The sequence below is a fragment of the Podarcis muralis genome, chromosome 5, assembly GCF_964188315.1.
Source record: "Podarcis muralis chromosome 5, rPodMur119.hap1.1, whole genome shotgun sequence".
Classification (NCBI taxonomy): Eukaryota; Metazoa; Chordata; class Lepidosauria; order Squamata; family Lacertidae; genus Podarcis; species Podarcis muralis.
Genome location: NC_135659.1, coordinates 34,276,727 through 34,295,516, shown reverse-complemented (window position 1 = coordinate 34,295,516; position 18,790 = coordinate 34,276,727). Strand labels below are relative to the sequence as shown.

The 18,790-nt window shown below is 39.3% G+C and overlaps 1 protein-coding gene across 22 annotated transcripts in view; it reads left to right on the top strand.

Annotated features, from left to right (window-relative positions):
- The window catches only part of ADGRL2 (adhesion G protein-coupled receptor L2), a 560,560-nt gene that overhangs the window by 472,267 nt on the left and 69,503 nt on the right, over positions 1-18,790 (top strand). For all 22 annotated transcript variants that reach the window (XM_077928532.1, XM_077928531.1, XM_077928533.1 and 19 more), the window contains one exon: positions 16,209-16,318. In XM_077928532.1, coding sequence (XP_077784658.1) covers positions 16,209-16,318 — 110 coding nt within the window. The remainder of the gene's footprint in view (positions 1-16,208; positions 16,319-18,790) is intronic.

The window sequence follows — 18,790 nt, the reverse complement described above, 5'->3', positions numbered from 1 at the left end:
AATGGGCTGGGATGGCATCTGGCAGACCAAAAGCCACCCCACTTTTTCTCCCTCTCTCAACATGGGGAACAGATTAGAAACATGTTTTAACATTTATTTACTTATTTTGGTAAATCGACCATAGAGTGGTCAGTTTCTGTAACCACTATGGAAATATTTCTTAAAACTCTGTCCATCCGTTTGCTTCAATGCAATTTTCAGTATGTTAAACCTTTTATTGTTTCCCACCACCACACGCACACACAAAAATCCACATAGGTCTTTAAAAAAAGAAGAAGTTGAAAACAGTATTGCATTCGAATAATTTACACTTCATTTTAAATTTCTGGAAATCAACCAGTCATTAAACTGATGACGTGTATTAAGTTTTTGGTCATTCTGGTCATTTCTAAACTTTCCCACGAAGGGTATAAAGTCCATTGCAATCAAAAAACTGGAAATGATTTAGAAAAATGAGTTCACTGAGAAACTCCTGCTTCAGATTAGTTTATGTGGTCAACTTCTTTCAGTAAGTTCTAGAATTATGAGAGAGGAGGGGGAAAAAAACTTTTCTCTCCTCACTGTCTCCTCACTTTGCATAGTTTTATAAACTTCTATCATGTCTACTCTTTTAACTAAAAAGCCACCAAACCTGCTGATATTGTGAGGGCTTGTGCATCTGTAGGCTATTCACAAAATCAGTTCACTTGCACAGAAAGACCTCTTTAAATATTATCCAGCCAGATACAAAGGGTATATTTAAAAACACTTCCATAAGAAATGAAATAATCTGCATAATTTCCATTGGTGTACTGATTCTCGTTCACTAGGTGTACCCAGCTAGTAAATGATGACGCCCCATGCCTTATTCTCAAAGAAACAGCAGTGCCCCCTTAACGTATTTCTGCCACTCATTTATCCTTCACAGGACACAGCTGTGAATGAAGTCAAAGCTTAATACAAGAGATGTTTACTTGCATTGCTCTCCTGACCTTTCTATTTGTAGGTTAGGGGCAGGCCTTTCAAAATTCTTAGACCTTTAATTTGAGATCTCCTTTTCTTTTTATTGTCTTAAATGTATAATGATGAAAAAGCCCATTTATTTCGGGGAAGAAAGCAACAGGAAATGGAGATATTCTTTGGGACTCAAGTATCTTTCTGACAAATGATGTTTTTAATTCCTTTTGTCAAAGTGAGTGACACATGGCTGAAAAAAGCAAAACAAAAATAAATTACCTTTCCGATCAGATCCTGTCCTGTGAGCATTGCATGTATTCCCTTGCTTGTCAGAGCAAGGGGGGGGGAGGGAAGTAGTAGTGCAGGAATATCAGATGAGCTTCCTTTCAAGTGAAAACAAGGCTGGCTCTTTTTCTTTCAAACGATAATGAATAAAGGAAATTCTTTGACTAGAGCTCACGGTCTTGGATAGTTGGATAGGGAAATCACCCATCTCATCTGATTAATCTCATCCTGAATTTTTTAGGCCCCTTAAGCCTCAGGTCTGGATGGGTAGAAAACCTAAACCGGTTTGAGAAAATGGTTTCCCCACTACATTATCGCATTACAGTGCACCCTACAGAAAATCATTTTGGAGAATCGTACTCTATATGCCTTGTGACAGTATCTAGAACATGCCTCTTTAAAAAATATACTTCAATACAGTGTTAAAATGGTATGTCTGAACATGAGTTTAAAATGTCCTTAACGTTCAGTGCTTTATTGCCAGGTTTCTCATCCAGAGAGGGCACTGTGTTACTGCGAATGAAGCCTTTTAGGGTTAGAGTTTTTCCAAGTTTAGATGTGGGCATTTTCCTGCTTTCATGTGACTCCAGTTGCTGCTCCTTCTGCAGCTTGTGGCAGTTACCGTATTTTTTGCTCTATAAGACTCACTTTTTCCCTCCTAAAAAGTAAGGGGAAATGTGTGTGCGTCCTATGGAGCTAATGCAGGCTGCACAGCTATCCCAGAAGCCAGAATAGAAGAGGGATTGCTGCTTTCACTGCGCAGCGATCCCTCTTGCTATTCTGGCTTCTGAGATTCAGAATATTTTTTTTCTTCTTTTCCTCCTCCAAAAACTAGGTGCGTCTTGTGGTCTGGTGCGTCTTATAGAGCGAAAAATACGGTACTATTTTCTGAAAGGTCTTCTGTGTGAAAGGTGTCATCTAGTCAACTGCAACCTACTTCTCCCCCCTTTTTCCTCTTTCGCTCAGCATTCCGGATACTTGCTGCTCTTTCTCTGCCCCCCAAACTGATTGTATTGATGGCCATATATCAGATACCAATTGGGACAAGTGCATTGCCTGAATGAATGTGCATCAAAGCTGTCATTGTAAATGACTGAGCTCAGATATCAGGCCCTTATTTTCCTTTGGCATGTCATTGGCTTTCAATGCAGGAGTCTGAAAGATGCTTGACAAACCTCTACTGTACATGATTATCAGAGCCAGACACTCTCCTCTTAGACATTCCTTTATTTAGAGCTCACATCAAAGCGGACTCACAGACAGGGGCATTCTTTCGACACACTCATATCAAAAAGTAAATTTGTAGTCAGATGAGTGTTTGCAGAGTTCTTTTTATTTAAGGTCATTTTTTAACACTGACCACATTTGGTGATTTCATTTTGTCCTCAAAGCAAAGAAATGTAAGGTCCTAGGGCTGACTGAAGTGGCACATTTACCTGAACAATATTTAATAGTTTTTAGCACTTACCAGAGGAAGCAAGCTGTGTCTGCCAGATGTTTTAGACTAGAATTCCTTTCAGTCCTGACTACTGGCCATGTTGGCTGGGGCTAAAGTGATTTGAAGTCTAAACCACTGGAATGTCACCATGTTGAATAACCCTCTTTTGTTTTGTTTTGTTAATATAATTGAATTCTTTTTTCCTTAACAACTGCAAGGTAGGCTAGGACTGAGACTGAGAACGGTTTGTCTAAACTCACTATTTTTATAATCTGTAGCTCTTAGCAACTGTCCTACATGATCTCCCACCTGAATGCAGATTCATTACTGTCAGTCTTGATGGCACAGAATGATTGACACATGACAGGGGGAAAAGTGTACAAGAAATCATATCAGACATTTTTTTGGGGGGTATTTAACAGAGTTTCTTTGCAGCTTTGCTTTTTTTTAGTCCAGATTTAAATTTGTTTTAATTTTTAAAAACTTTTAAATAAATATTAATCCAGTGATGGGTCACTTCATTGTTTAATGGAAAACACACTATAACACTGCACTGAAACAAAGCACAGAAAAAATAAGCCAGAGGACATTTTTAATCCGTGCTTCCATTGTGTGGTTTTCTGCTGTGGTTTTGTTGAATTTCAAACTGATGCGTAATTGAGTAAATAAGAAAAATAAATCTCAACAGCCTTTTACTGCTGTATCTCAAATAATGTAACCGGAGGAGGGAAATAATGATATAGACTTGTAGATTCCTTGCAAATCATGCCATTAATACTTTCCTGTTGGCATCAGTTGCAGTGAAGGATTCTTTTCCGTAAGAACTCAATGCATGCAAGGTGCAATGCCCTTTAATGGAGCTTCTCTCGTGTAGCATTCTGATAGTATTGATTTAAGCTTTGACTTACATTGCCTTCAGGAGTATTGCTGGCCATATATTTTCCACCCAACCTTAGGCTGAGATGTAGTGTAGTAAATTGCCGCCAAGGCCAGAACCTTCAGATGACCGCATGCATGCTGATGAAGGACATCTGCCTTGATTGAAAATAAGTGGCCAGACACACATCTAAGAATAGTAAGAATCAGCATTGGGTTTAATATATATTTAAAAGAACTCTTGGAAAAAAATGCTTGGGGTTGCAGGTTAGGTTCTGTGCCAAGCCTCATGGCTCCTGAAAGAATATATTAGCCCAATGCAAATCTCCACGTCCCCCAGCTTGGAAAAAATGAAATTTGGTACTAACATCTTAAAGGCAGAATTAACACTTTAAAAGGCCATGCTCCTTTCAGCCCATGTCATTATCAAGATATACCCTTCTCTCTTCCAAGCAGTCCTGCTCAAATCGGTTGTCTTGATTTATGTTCTGCTGCATTTAATATACTAAATGAGCATACGCTAAGCTTACAATAATGCCGTTATTTATAATGGGAAAGCATTCTTTTTCACCATAACAACATCGCTAATTATATTACATTATTGGTCACTGTAGCCGCTAAATCAGATGTAAAGTGGATTTAGGGTTCCTGTACATGGGATCATGGAGCCATTTATCTCAGCCCTTTGCTGAGCAGACCTTTATTAAGCTATGATGACTGTTGAATAGGAAATGTAACCAAGATTATTTTTATTCAAATATAATTTAAATATTCATCAAAGAGGATTTATGCTTGAAACTGACAGAGACTATTAACATCAAAAAATATAATTAACTGCACTGGGTATCATGAAGCAGAGTTAGTCAAATAGCCGAGAGGTCTAATTGCTCTAGAGTTTGCAAAGCAATAGTTTATATATTATACGGTTGCTGTGGAATTAATAGTAATGTGGTTTCCTATGTGAGGCAATTTAAAGCTTTCTGTTAAGGTTCATTGCTCTGGAGGAAATATGTTGAATATCATGTAGTAAACAGGACTGACACTTAAAAAAAACAGACATGAAGATGAGAACCTGTAAAGATTAAAAGGACAAGAAAATACTGAGGCCTTTAAGTCATCAAAGGAATTTTATTTTGTAGAGTTTATAGACCTAAGCATTAGGCAACACACAGCAACATTGTTTACCAAAAGAAGGGGGTGGGAGAGAGAAAAGAAAAAAGGGTTAACAAATTAAATTAAATTAAATGCTCCTTGGGAAAACGATTGATGCAAAGTGATCTATCAAATTGGATGCAACACAGTCACTGATCTCTCAGATTGTGTTGATAAAAAATTACCGCGGCACACATACAATTGTCTCAAAGTTTTAATTTTAAACATCTTAACATTTTTGGCTCCATTAGGCCTTTGTAGCAGAGTGTGAGAAAGGGACACCTTTCCCATTGTGCTTCACAGGGTCTTTTTGTATTTGCCCAGCCTACCCAGCCCTGAATTAATCAGATGTTGCAATGGCATTTTTGCATTACTGAAATTGCTGAAATGTGAGAGCTTAAGGGTCAAGGGGAAGAACAATAGCCCGATGTTAACAGAGCATCTGTTCTCCCTCCATTAATGAAGTTGCAGCTAATTGCCTAATAAATTGGTCATCATTACTCAAAAAGCCTAAATAACTCCAGACTTGAACACGACCCTTACGAATATGAAGCAGAACCTCATAGGCACAAAGGAGAGGAAGATCTTTACATCCCCACCCCTGAAAATCTGTTTGAAGAGAATGGAAAGGAAACTAAACCAGACCCAACCAGACTTCCAGTTGCTCGTAAAGACCATGCCTGTGTTATCCATTATTTAACATGCTTACCCTGTTTATATCAGTGACATAAGAGTGTGTGCTAGTTTCTCCGAAGAGTACTGTCTTTGCCGCTTCATAGCACACTGTCTTGTACTCCCAGGCCTGCACATGGTGTTAGCAGATATTTAAAGCATTTCAGTCTAACATTTTATAGGTCATGATGAACTGAGCCTATAAAGCAAGTTACTGCTAGGAAGTTAATGCAGTCTAAGAGTGTAACGTAGACTGAATGCTCTGCTCAGTCAGTGTGTTTCAGCTTGCCGCAAGAACCATCAGTGGGGAATTAAAAATTATCCTCATATAAAGCTCTAACGGCAGATTGTTTGATAACATAACAATAGCCTGAACTGTTCTGCAGATGGGTGTGCCTTAGATTTCTACCGTCACAAATTTAGAGTTTCTGTTTCCTTTTAAAATAAGGTCATTATAGGAACATGCATATTCCCCCCCCCCCCAATTTACATACACAAATGCTCAGAACTTCGAAAGAATTCAAGGTGCTGATAATATTTATCAGAGATGTAGGATACATGATTCGCTGGTCTATTACCTTTTTTTCATTATTCATTGTTCTCCCTTGGTGACCTTTACACCCAACTTCCACCCATTGAGTGTACTCATGGCGTTGACTCCTCTGTTATTGGGACTCCTGGTCACATTGAGGAGCCCCTTGTGAGTAGAGCCAAAGGTCTATTCAACTTGTGGAGGCCAGGGACACGCCATAAATGCACCTATCTTTTTAATGGCATGGTCCCCTTTACTTGGGAAAGCATATAAGGCAGTCAGTCAGTGGCTATTGCAATCCTGCGTCAAGCTTTTCTTAGGTTTGAGAAAGTATCAGGGGTTGGGTATGTGTGTAAGGCACTTTATTAAACAAGCATACGGTATTTTTTGCTCTATAAGACTCACTTATTTCCTCCTAAAATGTAATGTGTGTGCGTCTTATGGAGCGAATGCAGGCTGCGCAGTTATCCCAGAAGCCAGAACAGCAAGAGGGATTGCTGCTTTCACTGCGCAGCGATCCCTCTTGCTGTTCTGGCTTTTGAGATTCAGAATTTTTTTCCCTTGTTTTCCTCCTCCAAAAACTAGGTGCGTCTTGTGGTCTGGTGCATCTTATAGAGCGAAAAATAGAGCACTTTGCACTCCAATCAGTGTCCCTGAACATTCAAAACCTTTATATGGTGTAACCAAAAATCCTTTTATACTACGGTGCTAGCCTCCCCTCACTGGATTCCTTATTCTTATTTCCAAACTAGGGAAAGCAGGTACACCAGACTGGACTATATTTCATCTAACAGAGATGTATCCATTGTAAGTGTAAAACCACCCATATTATTTTAGTAGTGGCTGTTGGTGCAAAGCTTATCTTTTAACCTTGCTCTTCCAGCATGGCTTTCTTGCTATGATTTCTAGCTAGAATGGGTAATGATGCTGAACATGTCTTTAATCTAGGCATTTTATGAACTCTGAGAAGCTATTGTTTCAGCATAAATCACAGCGCTGTCCTCAACCTTAGGGTTTATGTGAAGGATTGTTCATATATGTGCAAAAATGAGGCGGGTTGGACTCATTTCTCTACACGCCCCACGCCGCTGCACATGTGATGTTTACTTTCAGGTGGTAAATTCTGTGATACAAATATGTAGATCTGTAGGTGATATGTCATTTCAAATGTATTAGTCTTCAGAGCACTGCCAGTATCACAGATAGGTTGAGGAGATGTCACTAACGCTATACACTTAGTGTTCTTTGATTATTTCTTCATCTTTGTGTCTAAAGATCTCTCAGTGCAGTTCCACATTTTAAGGATCACTTTGGAGAGTGCTCTGTAAGACTAAATACATAGGAGGTAGCGTTCCTTTATCATGAATGCCATCAGAAATGCCTTGTTGCCTCTCTTATCAGCCACTTCCTGCTGTCAACCAGTGCGTATTTCAATAGTGAAGGATTTGCTTCTAGTGTAATGCAGCATAATGTCTAACATGGAGTTTTTAATTGTGCAAACACACGAAGCCTTTGCAGTGGTAGGCAATTTGATAAAAGGATTAGATTATGAATATTTCCAACTTGATTAGAGATTAGCTGGGAGCTGATCAATGTGAGTCAGTGAATCTCCTCAAATCTCTTAGGTTTCTCGCACATCTGAACTTGCTTGTGGAGTGGGGAGGGGGCTTTTTGCAGCAATATTAATTATAGTACAAACCTGCCATTCATTGTGAAGGAGTCAGGTAGATTCTTGCAGAACACATTCAAAGAAGTAATGTTCCTAATCCGTACAAGATTAAGCCTTTTTAGTTCCAAAAAAATGTAATGATTTTTCAGAGGAAGTGTTATAACTCAGAAGCTTTTACAAACTTTCAAGATGCTAATTGTACCCAGACATTGCCATGGCTGGTGAATAACTGTTCCTTTGTGGCATCCAGCCTTTCTCAAGAAAGAAAGAAAAAACCTGAACAACAACGCAGCACTTGTAGCACCAACTTTAGAGATACATTTTAATAGAAAATGACACCACTGGTACTGACTTGATTAAAGATCCTTCCAAGGGCACACCACTTCTGTCGCAAGTTTTAAGCCACATGGGGGGAAAGGGATAGGGAAATCGGAAGATCAAGTCAAAAGTCTTTTCATTTACTTATTAGTCTCCAGTTTGAGATTTGTACTTTTAAAATCCATAAATGGGAAGCTAAAGGTATGGGGCAGGGTTGAGATTCAGACTGGTCTCAGATTGCAATCTTAATCAGGACAAGAAAGAGGAAAAGAACAAAAGGAAAGTAATCTAGATCATTTGGGAATGGCTTGAAATTAGCCAGCTATATTGGCTGCTTTTAGTGTTTCGCTGTATGTTGGACTGTGCCATTATAAGCCGTAAATATAATGCAAACACAGATCACATTGACAACAAAGGGGGATATCTGTGTTCCCTCCATTCATGGGGTAACTTTAAAAAAGAAAGAAAGAAAGAAAGAAAGAAAGAAAGAAAGAAAGAAATGTATTTACTCTTAAGAACCAACTTATCCTGCACACAAAGGTTTGTGTGTTGACTCCCCCCCCCTCATTTGCATCATTAGTGACTGAAATACTCAGAGAGTGTAATTAATGGGCTAAGAGAGTCATTTAGGCAAACCCAGAGCCATGAGGGTGAAATATTTTTCTCCATGGAAAGATCTTTAAGGAATAAATAATTGCACGCACCAGAGGTTTGCGATGGCCAATCTAAATGCGAGCGTGCAATTAGGAAGAGCGTGGCTCAAGAAGCAAAATGCTTGCCGCTATCCGCATATCATGTGACTAATTAAATATTTAAAAGTCCATCCCTGCCCTTCTTCATCCCTCGTTCCCCAAAAGAAAAATATTATGCCACAGATAGACTGGTAACTTTTGCAGATAATTAACAAGTTTTGGAAGGAGGGTGCAGATTCCGATAGCCTCCAAGGTTCTTACAAGGTCATGTCTTATTATGCTGCATCTTCTATATGTCCTGGTAACAACTTTCTTGCTAATTTAAATCTTAACTAGGACATCCCATAGCGATTTCCCATTTCCCTTGTCAAAATGGAAAGTGATTGTTTCTGTATGCAAAAACTGCAGTAGGTGAACGTTTTCATAAGTAATTGGTCCTAATTGACACTGGCCCCAATATATAGAGATACATTGTAATTATCCCACGAGAAGTTTGGAAACCGTAGGCATCCTGTAAATGCTTAAATAAATAAGTGTGCACACACATTTATTCGCTGTATGTATCTGCAATAATGTTTCCCCTGCATTATGTTGAGACATGATGACCCTTTGAAATTAAGAGAGCCTCAGTGGCCTGCTTCGTAAATAAATATGTCTTATTTTGCTCCTAAAATGAAGCCACTTTTATGTTGAATGTGCAATTCTGCAAACGAGAAAGTTGGGTTGGATTAATAAGACTCTGAGCGAGTCAGGCCTAATTTGCATTAAACTGACCCAAAGGTCTTGTAAAATTGCTCAGAATTATCAAGGCTTCTAACATATCAGAGGTTTTATTAACAAATTACTGGTCTTATATTTTTTAAAAAAAATATGCTTATTTTGCTAATTAAAGGAGCTTTCAAAGGCAGTTTTAAATTGTATTTAAAATCTATGCAAATTATGTTATAGAAAGAAAATACATCCCACATATTGTTGTTTGTGTACACCCTTGCACAAGTTGTCATTTGAGGTACCACATTAAAACTAGAAAGCGGTAAGAACATTCTGACATGGTAAAACTTGTAACCCTTTTGTGGACATTTGAAATAAAAGAATAATTAGTGGCATACAAGGGTTTACTACAAATTTGCTGGGTCTTTCTTTTATGCCAGTTGTGAGCACACCTGATGGAAGTAAAGGTAAAGGACCCCCTGACAGTTAAGTCCAGTCGCAGACGACTCTGGGGTTGCGGCACTCATCTCGCTTTACAGGCTGGGGGAGCCGGTGTTTGTCCGCAGACAGTTTTTCCGGGTCATGTGGCCAGCATGACTAAGCCGCTTCTGGCACTACAGAACACCAAAACCAGAGCAGCACACTGAAACACCGTTTACCTTCCTGCCGGAGAAGTACCTATTTATCTGCTTGCACTGCTGTGTTTTCGAATTGCTAGGTTGGCAGGAGCAGGGACCGAAAAATGGGAGCTCACCACCTCGCGGGGATTCGAACTGCCGACCTTCTGATCGGCAAGCCCAAGAGGCTCAACCACAGATCTACCTGGGTCCACGTTATGGCCTTATGGTGTACTAATTTCAGTGGGACATGCCTTTACATCAGATTTCTCCAAGTTACTGTAGTCCAGATGTTCTGGACTACAACTCCCTTTTATCACTGAGCATTGGTCAAAATGGCTGGGGCTAATGGGAGTTGTAGTCTGAAATTTATAAAGGGCACCAGTTTGAAAGGATACATAGGTCACCCACTGTCACATCATGTACTACTTTGTTTCCAGTGTTTTGTTTTGTTTAAAATTGTTGAATGTATTTGTTCTCTGTGCTTTATATCTTTATTGTTTTGCCCATATTGATATATTAATGGATTGGTGGATTTACTAAGCTGTAACAGGCAGTTGTTGCATGTCCTGCATATCACATCAGTAGATGGGAAGCTAGTTTCACGGTGCGCATGTCATTCCTTTCACAGTGGAACCTGAAGGTGGCTTTATGCACTAAGTAATATTTGGTGGATTGTGTCCATTGGGTTCCATTTGCATTCATTGGATTCATATAGATGCAGAATTAAATTAAGTTATTTACTTTCAAATTAATTTGAATCCCTTGATTGATTTTACAGAACTAACCAAATAGAAGATAGTTGTATTTTTTTTATTTGTATCGCATTTAAAAATAACTGCCACAAGCATTACTTATTACATTAATTGTGACAAATGGGATCATTACTGTGAAACACCTTCTTTGCCATATTAATTGTGCCACATTTAGCTTCCTAATGTTATGTTTATTTAGTAATTAATAAGATTCAACAAATCATTAGTTATTAAACATTTAAGGAAAACTGCATCCGCATTTCTCCTGCAGTTGCTTGCTTATGCACAGGCCCTGCTGTCTTCGCTGCTATTCCATGTGCACCTCTCTTTTTCTGTGTGAGTGCACGAGTGCTTGGTTTCTTACATATATGTGCATTATGGTTGCCACCTTTGGTTGGGCAAAATACAGGACAGGTCAGGGTGGATTGGGAGGGGGGTCCCTAAAAATTACTTTATCAGGTGCAGAAATGACTTGAAAGCAATCCATTACAGTGACACACTGGGATTATAGTGGTTTATTCAATGAAAAAAACAACAACCCAGGCCTCCACACATGCATGCGTGCGTGCACACACACACACGTTGTCTGAGTCTCCGTCTCACCTGCTTCTGCCTGAACAAAAAGTCTCCCCCCTAACTCTTTGATCCACCCATTGCCCTCCACAGCCTATGCAAAACCCAAGACGCCACTGTAGATGGCCCATGCACTGCAAACCACATCTCTCGCTCTCCGCAACCAATCCTCTGCCCATGCAAAAACTCTCTCACATGTATTGCCAATTTAATGGCAGTATAATGGACAGGTTAGGCTGGATCAGTCATTAGTCTGACTATTGTAAGCAGAGTTTGCTCTTTATCTACCACTGCCATCTCTTCCCACGTGTGTGTGTGTGTGTGTGTGTGTGTGTGTGTATTCTAACCACTCCAGTGTTCAGTTTTCCTCTCCATATCCAGTACTACATCTAGATCCTCTATGCGTGCCAGGCTTGTCATGTTATACCAAACCTTTCATTTTAATCTTGGAGTATTTGTTCAAGACCATAGATTTTGCATTTTTAATCTTCCCTAGAACAGTGGTGAATAATGGCCCCTGGCAGGAGATAATGAAATTTTCTTAATTTATATTTTCAAGCAGAAGCCTCAATTGAAAATGGCATCCTATGGCCCGGAGACATAGCTCTAGTGCAAGTTTCAGGGGAGCTGTAATAATAACGCAGTGCCAATGGTGACGGGGAATGATAGGACAGTGAAGAAGTAATTTAAGGAAGAAAAGGGAATGTACCAAAGCTTTATTGTAGCATATCTAATGATCTGCTGAAGATCCCCAATGGCTTTTGGAGCATGACAGGAGAAACTAATGTTATCTTGCCAAAACAGAAGCTTCTGCTTAATCAGCAGAGCAAGACTATTGATTAAAACACCTCACACAAATAGATTACACATGGAATCTCATCTCCATACTTTTCACTTGGTAAAGTGTAATAATGAGCATAAGATAATCAAAAGAAGAGCTAAAGCAATTTGTTGGGAATTGTACGAGTCAAGATTACAGCGGGAACGCAAACAAATTAGAATGAGAACAAGGACTGCTTTTAAAGCCAAGCACACGAGGACAAACTTGCACAGTACACAGGGATAAACATGAAGCAGACCCATGTAACAGGAGTTAGGAAAATGAAAAATTGCCTCATGCATTGGTTCGACTCCCTCACCCCCTTCTCTTTATCTGATGTGCAAAAAAGCACAGGCCTGCTTTTGCCCAATCAGTCAAATGAGGTGAGCCAAGTTCACCATCTCTCTGGAGCTGTTAATTAGCTGGCCACGTTTGATTTCAGATTCCCTCAGTGTCGCTATACATATTGGAAAGATGTAAAAAGAATTGCAAATTCTAAAACACACACACACACACACACACCTCTCTCACATTTGTGGTCTTACATTATCTCTTCAATAGAATGCTATCTGACAGTGAATACTGTCATAAAAGCACAGGCATATTCCTGCATTCTCCTCACAAGTGGGAAGTGAGCAGAAAGAGAGGTTTGTATGCAGACATGCCTATCTCTCTCTTTTTTCCATATAAGTGGCAATTTACATGCCCCTTCCGCTACTTCCTCTACTTCCTCAAATAGCCGTATACATATATCTCAGAAGCACAGGAATTTTAAGTGCAACAATTACAGCTTTTGACAGAATCAGTTAATTAGCCTTCTAAAATGAAGGACTGTTAATTGTGGGCTGAATTACTCTGGAATAAAAGCTGGTACTTAGAATAAGGGACAGCCGGCCACCCTATCCAACACATGCACACACTGCAAGAATTTCTACATTGTCCCATTGAAGACGAAAAAGAAAAAAGGAACTTTACCACAGATGAACGATATGTGCTGGTTTATTATAATTTGCCAGTGGCTGTTATCTACCTGTACACTTTTGGATCATAGCCAATTATATGCTGCATTCGTGCCGTCCAAAATAAAGTCCTATTAAGCTTCCACCAAGAAGTTTCTTTGCCAAAATAAATCACAAATATGACCTTTAGTATATCATTTGACAAACAACAGTCCTGCTAACGCAAGTGCTTTTGGCTGCAAAATTGAATCTCTCCCCCCCTTCTTTTCCCACACGGCCCCTAAATCTGCTCTAGAGAATTGTGAGGAAACCCAGTCAATATTTAGGGAGATGTGGTGAGCAATATGATGAACACAAGTAAGGGTAAGGTAAAGGACCCCTGGATGGTTAAGTCCAGGCAAAGGCGACTACGGGGTGCAGCGCTCATCTTGCTTCAGGCCAAGGGAGCAGGCATTTGTCCACAGACAGCTTTCTGGGTCATGTGGCCAGCATGACTAAACTGCTCCTGGCACAACGGGACACTGTGACGGAAGCCAGAGCACATTGAAACGCCGTTTACCTTCCCGCCCCAATGGTACCTATTTATCTAATCACCCCATTGCATGGATTGGAACTGCTGACCTTCTGATCAGCAAGCTCAAGACCCTAGCAACCGTTCTGTTGAATCCAATTAAGTCATTTTGTGAGCTTTGGGGAAACCCATGGAGGAGATTTGGGAGAGGGCAGGGGGAGAAGGAGAAGAAGTTCCAGTCACACAATGACTTTGTTGGATACAGCCCTTTGTTTCAAATCGTAATTTAATCTGTTTGTTGATTTCAGTGTTGATTTAGTTGCCTTGAATACGATTTTACCATAAAACAGAGATTTAAATGTAGATTCAAGTTAGTTCCACATTTCCCATTATTCATTCATTTTATTATTTATCGCAGGGGTTTACGTCCCACGCTTCGGTAGAAATTCCTTGGGCAGCTGGCAATTGTTTTGTGGGTTTCTTTTTTACTCACGAGGCATGCAAATGTTCAAAATTAGGCACACATATCCTGTTCCCAGTTAAGATAGTATTTTATACAAATTATCACATACTAGCAACCAGTATACACAGTTAGAAAATTCATATGCAGGCTATGAAATAAGTACATTGCCTACTGAGTGTGTTCAGTGTATGAGATACTGTGGCATTTTCATTCTCACGAAAGTATCATTTCAGAGCTGTAAAGCTGAAGTATACACAACTATAATGCTGTCATCGGTAATTTTCTGCAGGATGTCGTCTAAAAATACTGAGAAAAATAGAAGTGGACAGTCCACAGGCAGCTACTACTACCAATGACAGCTATTTGTCAGCTCCAGCTAGTCTTTTTTTTTTTTAATGCAAAGTCAAATTATGCGATCTACTTGAATCACACATATCTTCACATTTCACATCATGTATTCTGCTCTTGCATAAAAGGACAAGTTACCACGGAGGGTTACCCTTTGCCCACTGGAAGCCTTGTTGAGCCATCGTTCTGAGTGCTGAGATTTCATCACCCATTCCCTAGCCACTTTCAAGCATTTTATAGTGTCATAAAGGCTGGCAACTTGCTTTAAAAAGAAGAAGAAGCTGGGAGTTGCAGGAAGCTGAATTCTATGTCCAGTAATGCAGTTCTTTCTGCACTTGTGAGGAATCTCAAAATACACAATAGTTTCAGTTGCAATAGTTAGGACAGAACCGACAGCCATCAACATTATTGCAAAAAAAAGGTGTAAAAAAAAAAAAAAAAGACCAGAAGTTTTCTGCTCAGCCTAATACTTGGTTCCCATGATCTTATCTGTTGTGCATGGAACCTGGGTCCTTCCCATTGCTGTTGACATTTCCTGCATGTTTCTTCCAAAGCTACCAACCAAAAATTAAAGTAGATTCGTGATTTATTTGCTGGAAGGACAACTCAAGTTGTACTATTGGGCTGTCTTTAATATTCTTCCAGCTGCGTGAACTGAAATTTCAGCTTGATCTTGCACCTGTTGGCAGGGGACAGATGTCAGGGGTTCCCTGACACAAGACAGATCTCTTCAACTTGTGCAAGGGGTATTCAGTAGTGTGGGAAGTGCTAGTAGCACAAGGATTGATGTACGGCTGGAGTCAAAGGCTAGACTATTATTTTAAGACCTGGCTTCCTTTCCTTCACTTTACTGACAAACAGAACTCACCCAGGAGATCAGCCAAGCTTTCCTTGTTTTTAGTCACCAAACTGTTTCTGACCTTTTATTTTCCTCCTTCCTTTGCTTTCAGAGGGAAAAAAAGGCTGAAAGTCATTTTCTTTCAACCCCTTTTTTGGTTTTGACTAGTGCTGCTTGAGCCAGATCAAAATCAATCCATTTTAAAGTACCGAGCCGTAAAATACAAATCCCGTCTTAATATATTTGTTTGCAAAGTGCCAAACTGTACAAATCAGTAGCTTTCAACTATGAAAAATTGATTGTCAACTTTCTAACAGCAGGTAAATTAGGTAGTTTCTTTCTTTCTTTCTCTCTGTCTCTGTCTGTTAAATACTTTAAAAAGAAGGCTGTAATTGTAGACACACTTACTTGGGAGTAAGTTTTATTGAACATTGTGGAAGTTGCTAGTGATAGCAAATATGCATAGAATTGTGCTAGTCTGCTCAGCATGAGCAATTAACTCATTAAAACCAATGAAACTTAAAAAAATGCTTAATTTGGGCTGGATGAAGCCCTTTTGTTTTACTGTAATTTATAGCAAGTTGATTTAAGAAGCATTATTTTCTTACAAAGGTTTATGATAACTTACATAGGAATACGTTCCATTGAACTTGGTGGAGCTTATGTCTGAGTAGGTATGTTTAGGATTTTTTATGTCCCCACCATGATGGGTTATATTTTGTTAATTAGATTTGTTACATTGTTTTAGGATTCTTGTAAGGCACCCTGCAAGTTGCCAGAATGGAGAGAGGGGTTATAGCAGTATCCAAGATAATTTAAATAAGCCTTTAGCCTTTACTGTCTGAAATTACTTCTGGTACCTATTACTGAAAGTTCTGCAAAATTATTATGAGTTTGAACTAAAAATACATCTAGCCCACAACCTCTTTGTGGTCTAATTCAAATGCAGTGCTGCCTGATTCCCTGGCTATGGTTGCCGTGAACTTTGTAAATTAATTCTGATTTTGAAATTAACACACATCCTTCTGCTTCTCCTGCCCCAGGTGCAACAACAGAACACAGTGTATAGTAGTTACCGGGTCAGATGTGTTTCCTGATCCTTGTCCTGGAACATACAAATACCTCGAAGTACAATATGAATGTGTCCCTTACAGTAAGTATACGCCTTTTTTTGTTGCTGTTCTTGTTCACTTCCTCTAGCCTTCACAATTGATGCTGTGGCAGTCCAAGATGCACAAAAAGAGCATAGGTTTCGGGCCTGAGAACCATTATGCATGCAGAGCACTTTCAAACTAGGCCTTCCAATTAGCTTCAGCAAAGTGTGGAAAGGAGCCATCGTGTGATGCTGGCCAAGTGGCTGTCTGTGTTCTTAAGTGTTTGGCTTTTAAGGGTACTAGGGTTTTATTCCGCCCCTCCCCCCCCACAAAAACAAACTTGAATTAGCTATTCAAAAGACGAGATAGAAATTTGTACTTTTGCCCAATACCGGTTCCTGACAAATTGGCTTGGCTTGCAGTTTTCTAAAGAAACCACTGACTTCAATTTTAATCTCCCAACAGTTTGAAACAGCTACCTGCTGTGGTGACAGTGGTTCACAGCCATACAGTACCGTGGAAATATCCAGGAGTTATTTCCCCAGTTACTTGATACAACAATGTTTGCTTTTATTTCATTTTTATTTTCAGTTTGAAGATCATTGTTGTTGTTGTTGTTATTTATTATATTTGTAAGCAGTCCTTCATCCGAAGATCACAGGGCAGTTCACAACATAAAAATACAAAATGAGAGCACAAAAGACATAATAAAACAGAAGCAAACCAATAAACCCACTCCCACAAAAAGGAATTAGCCAAGGGCCTGGGGGGGGGACGGACATTTTTGTCTGGTGCCTAAAGAAATGCAATAAGTCCTTGAGGAGAGCACTCCACAAACTGGGAACCTGTTCTCATGTTGCCACCCTCCAGACCTCTTGTGAAGGAGGCGCACAAAAAACTTTTGCAACTAATGAATACTCCCGTAAAATTACACATTCATTCTCTTTTAATGTACAGAATCTCATTGTTTGATTCTTAAAATAATAATAATCAAGTGATACTCTAATCAGCAGATAAGCAGTATCTACTCCCACCCCAAAATAACCCCATCATCCACAGTAACAACCTATCCATGATGAGTCTCCATTCATCAGCAGAGCATAACATCTTTGGCAGCCCAGTCGACAAGCCTTGAAATGCCTGCCGTGGATCTAAAGAGCTGATTCATCCAGTTTCTGAAAAGCTTTTGTTTTCGCCTCCATAATGCCGTCGTTCAAAATAAAGTCAACCTTGGTCTCATATTTTCCATTAGAGGAAGTCTGTTGCTTCTAACAGTAAACTTCAGCAATGCATTGATTGTGCCTCCATTTGTTATAAATGTGACGTTAGTGTTTTTTAATATCTTCAAACTTAAAATATTAAAAATAATTGCAGCATTCTTTTTGGCGTAGGGAACATACACACAGGAAATGAACGGTATAGGAATAGTAGCATTTGCGCACTAAAAAAATATTGATGGAATCAGTTGTGTCAGAAATAGGCAGCACCAACTCTCTCCCCCCCCCCATTAATGCACTTAACACTGTATGTATATGTATATAGCAGTTTGCATCTGGATAGTACTCAATACTGAGTCACAGTATTGATCTTTCTGCGCATCAGTTAAAGGCCGAACACAGATCATCTTTTCTTTCCATTCTTGCTATGTATTCCTGTGCCATTGTGAAGCAGATGCTTGTTGTGGCTTTCTTTTTTTGTGCCGTGGGTAGGAATTGGAATCCTACTGTGTCTGCTGAGCTTTAGTGCCCTGTTCTCATGTGTCTGTCATTGGTGGCTCATTGAAACCATCCTTCTTGTGGCACTTTGAGGAGGAGTGTATTGTCCCTACCTAACAAAAACAGCTTTGTTTCATAAAGTCACCTTTACATTAAGATCACTATTTCTATTCCTAAATTCCCAGAAAGAAGCAGTGAATCCAATTCCAAGCTATTCAAAAGCCACAATGTTTCTGTTTCGTTGGGTCGTGTAGGACAAGACAGTAGTTAAAAAAAATAAATGCAAATGTTATTTTCAGATTTCAGATCGTTTTTTTCATGCTGTTTTAGGGAGACAAGTGTGGATATGCCCTGCTGGTTTGGGTTTTCCTATCTACAGAGAAAAAAATGTTTCTTTTGCAGTTAACAGAAGGATGCTCTGCACAGCACTGCCTAGGCAGAACTCTTTTAACATGTAGTAATTTTACTCCTTTAAAAATAGCTGTATTTCAATATGTATATTGCTTACTGCTCATTTCATTACAAAGCTATTTTCAGTTGCTCTGTGCAGAAGTGAAATGAATCAAGAGTCTTTTCTGATTCATGAATCAAATTCAGAGCTTAATTTGAAGAAGCATATTTTGAATTTGATTTAATATGAATATTTGTTGATAATTGCATTTTCTTGTTCTGGCTTACTATTTACAAGTCCCTTAGAAAAAGAAAAGGTAACATGATAATGCTTACTTTGTAATGTATAATGCTTTATTTAAAGAAGCAAATTAATTTTGGCCATAGTCCTGCACCCCAAAAACAACAAGACAAACCCGTGAGTCA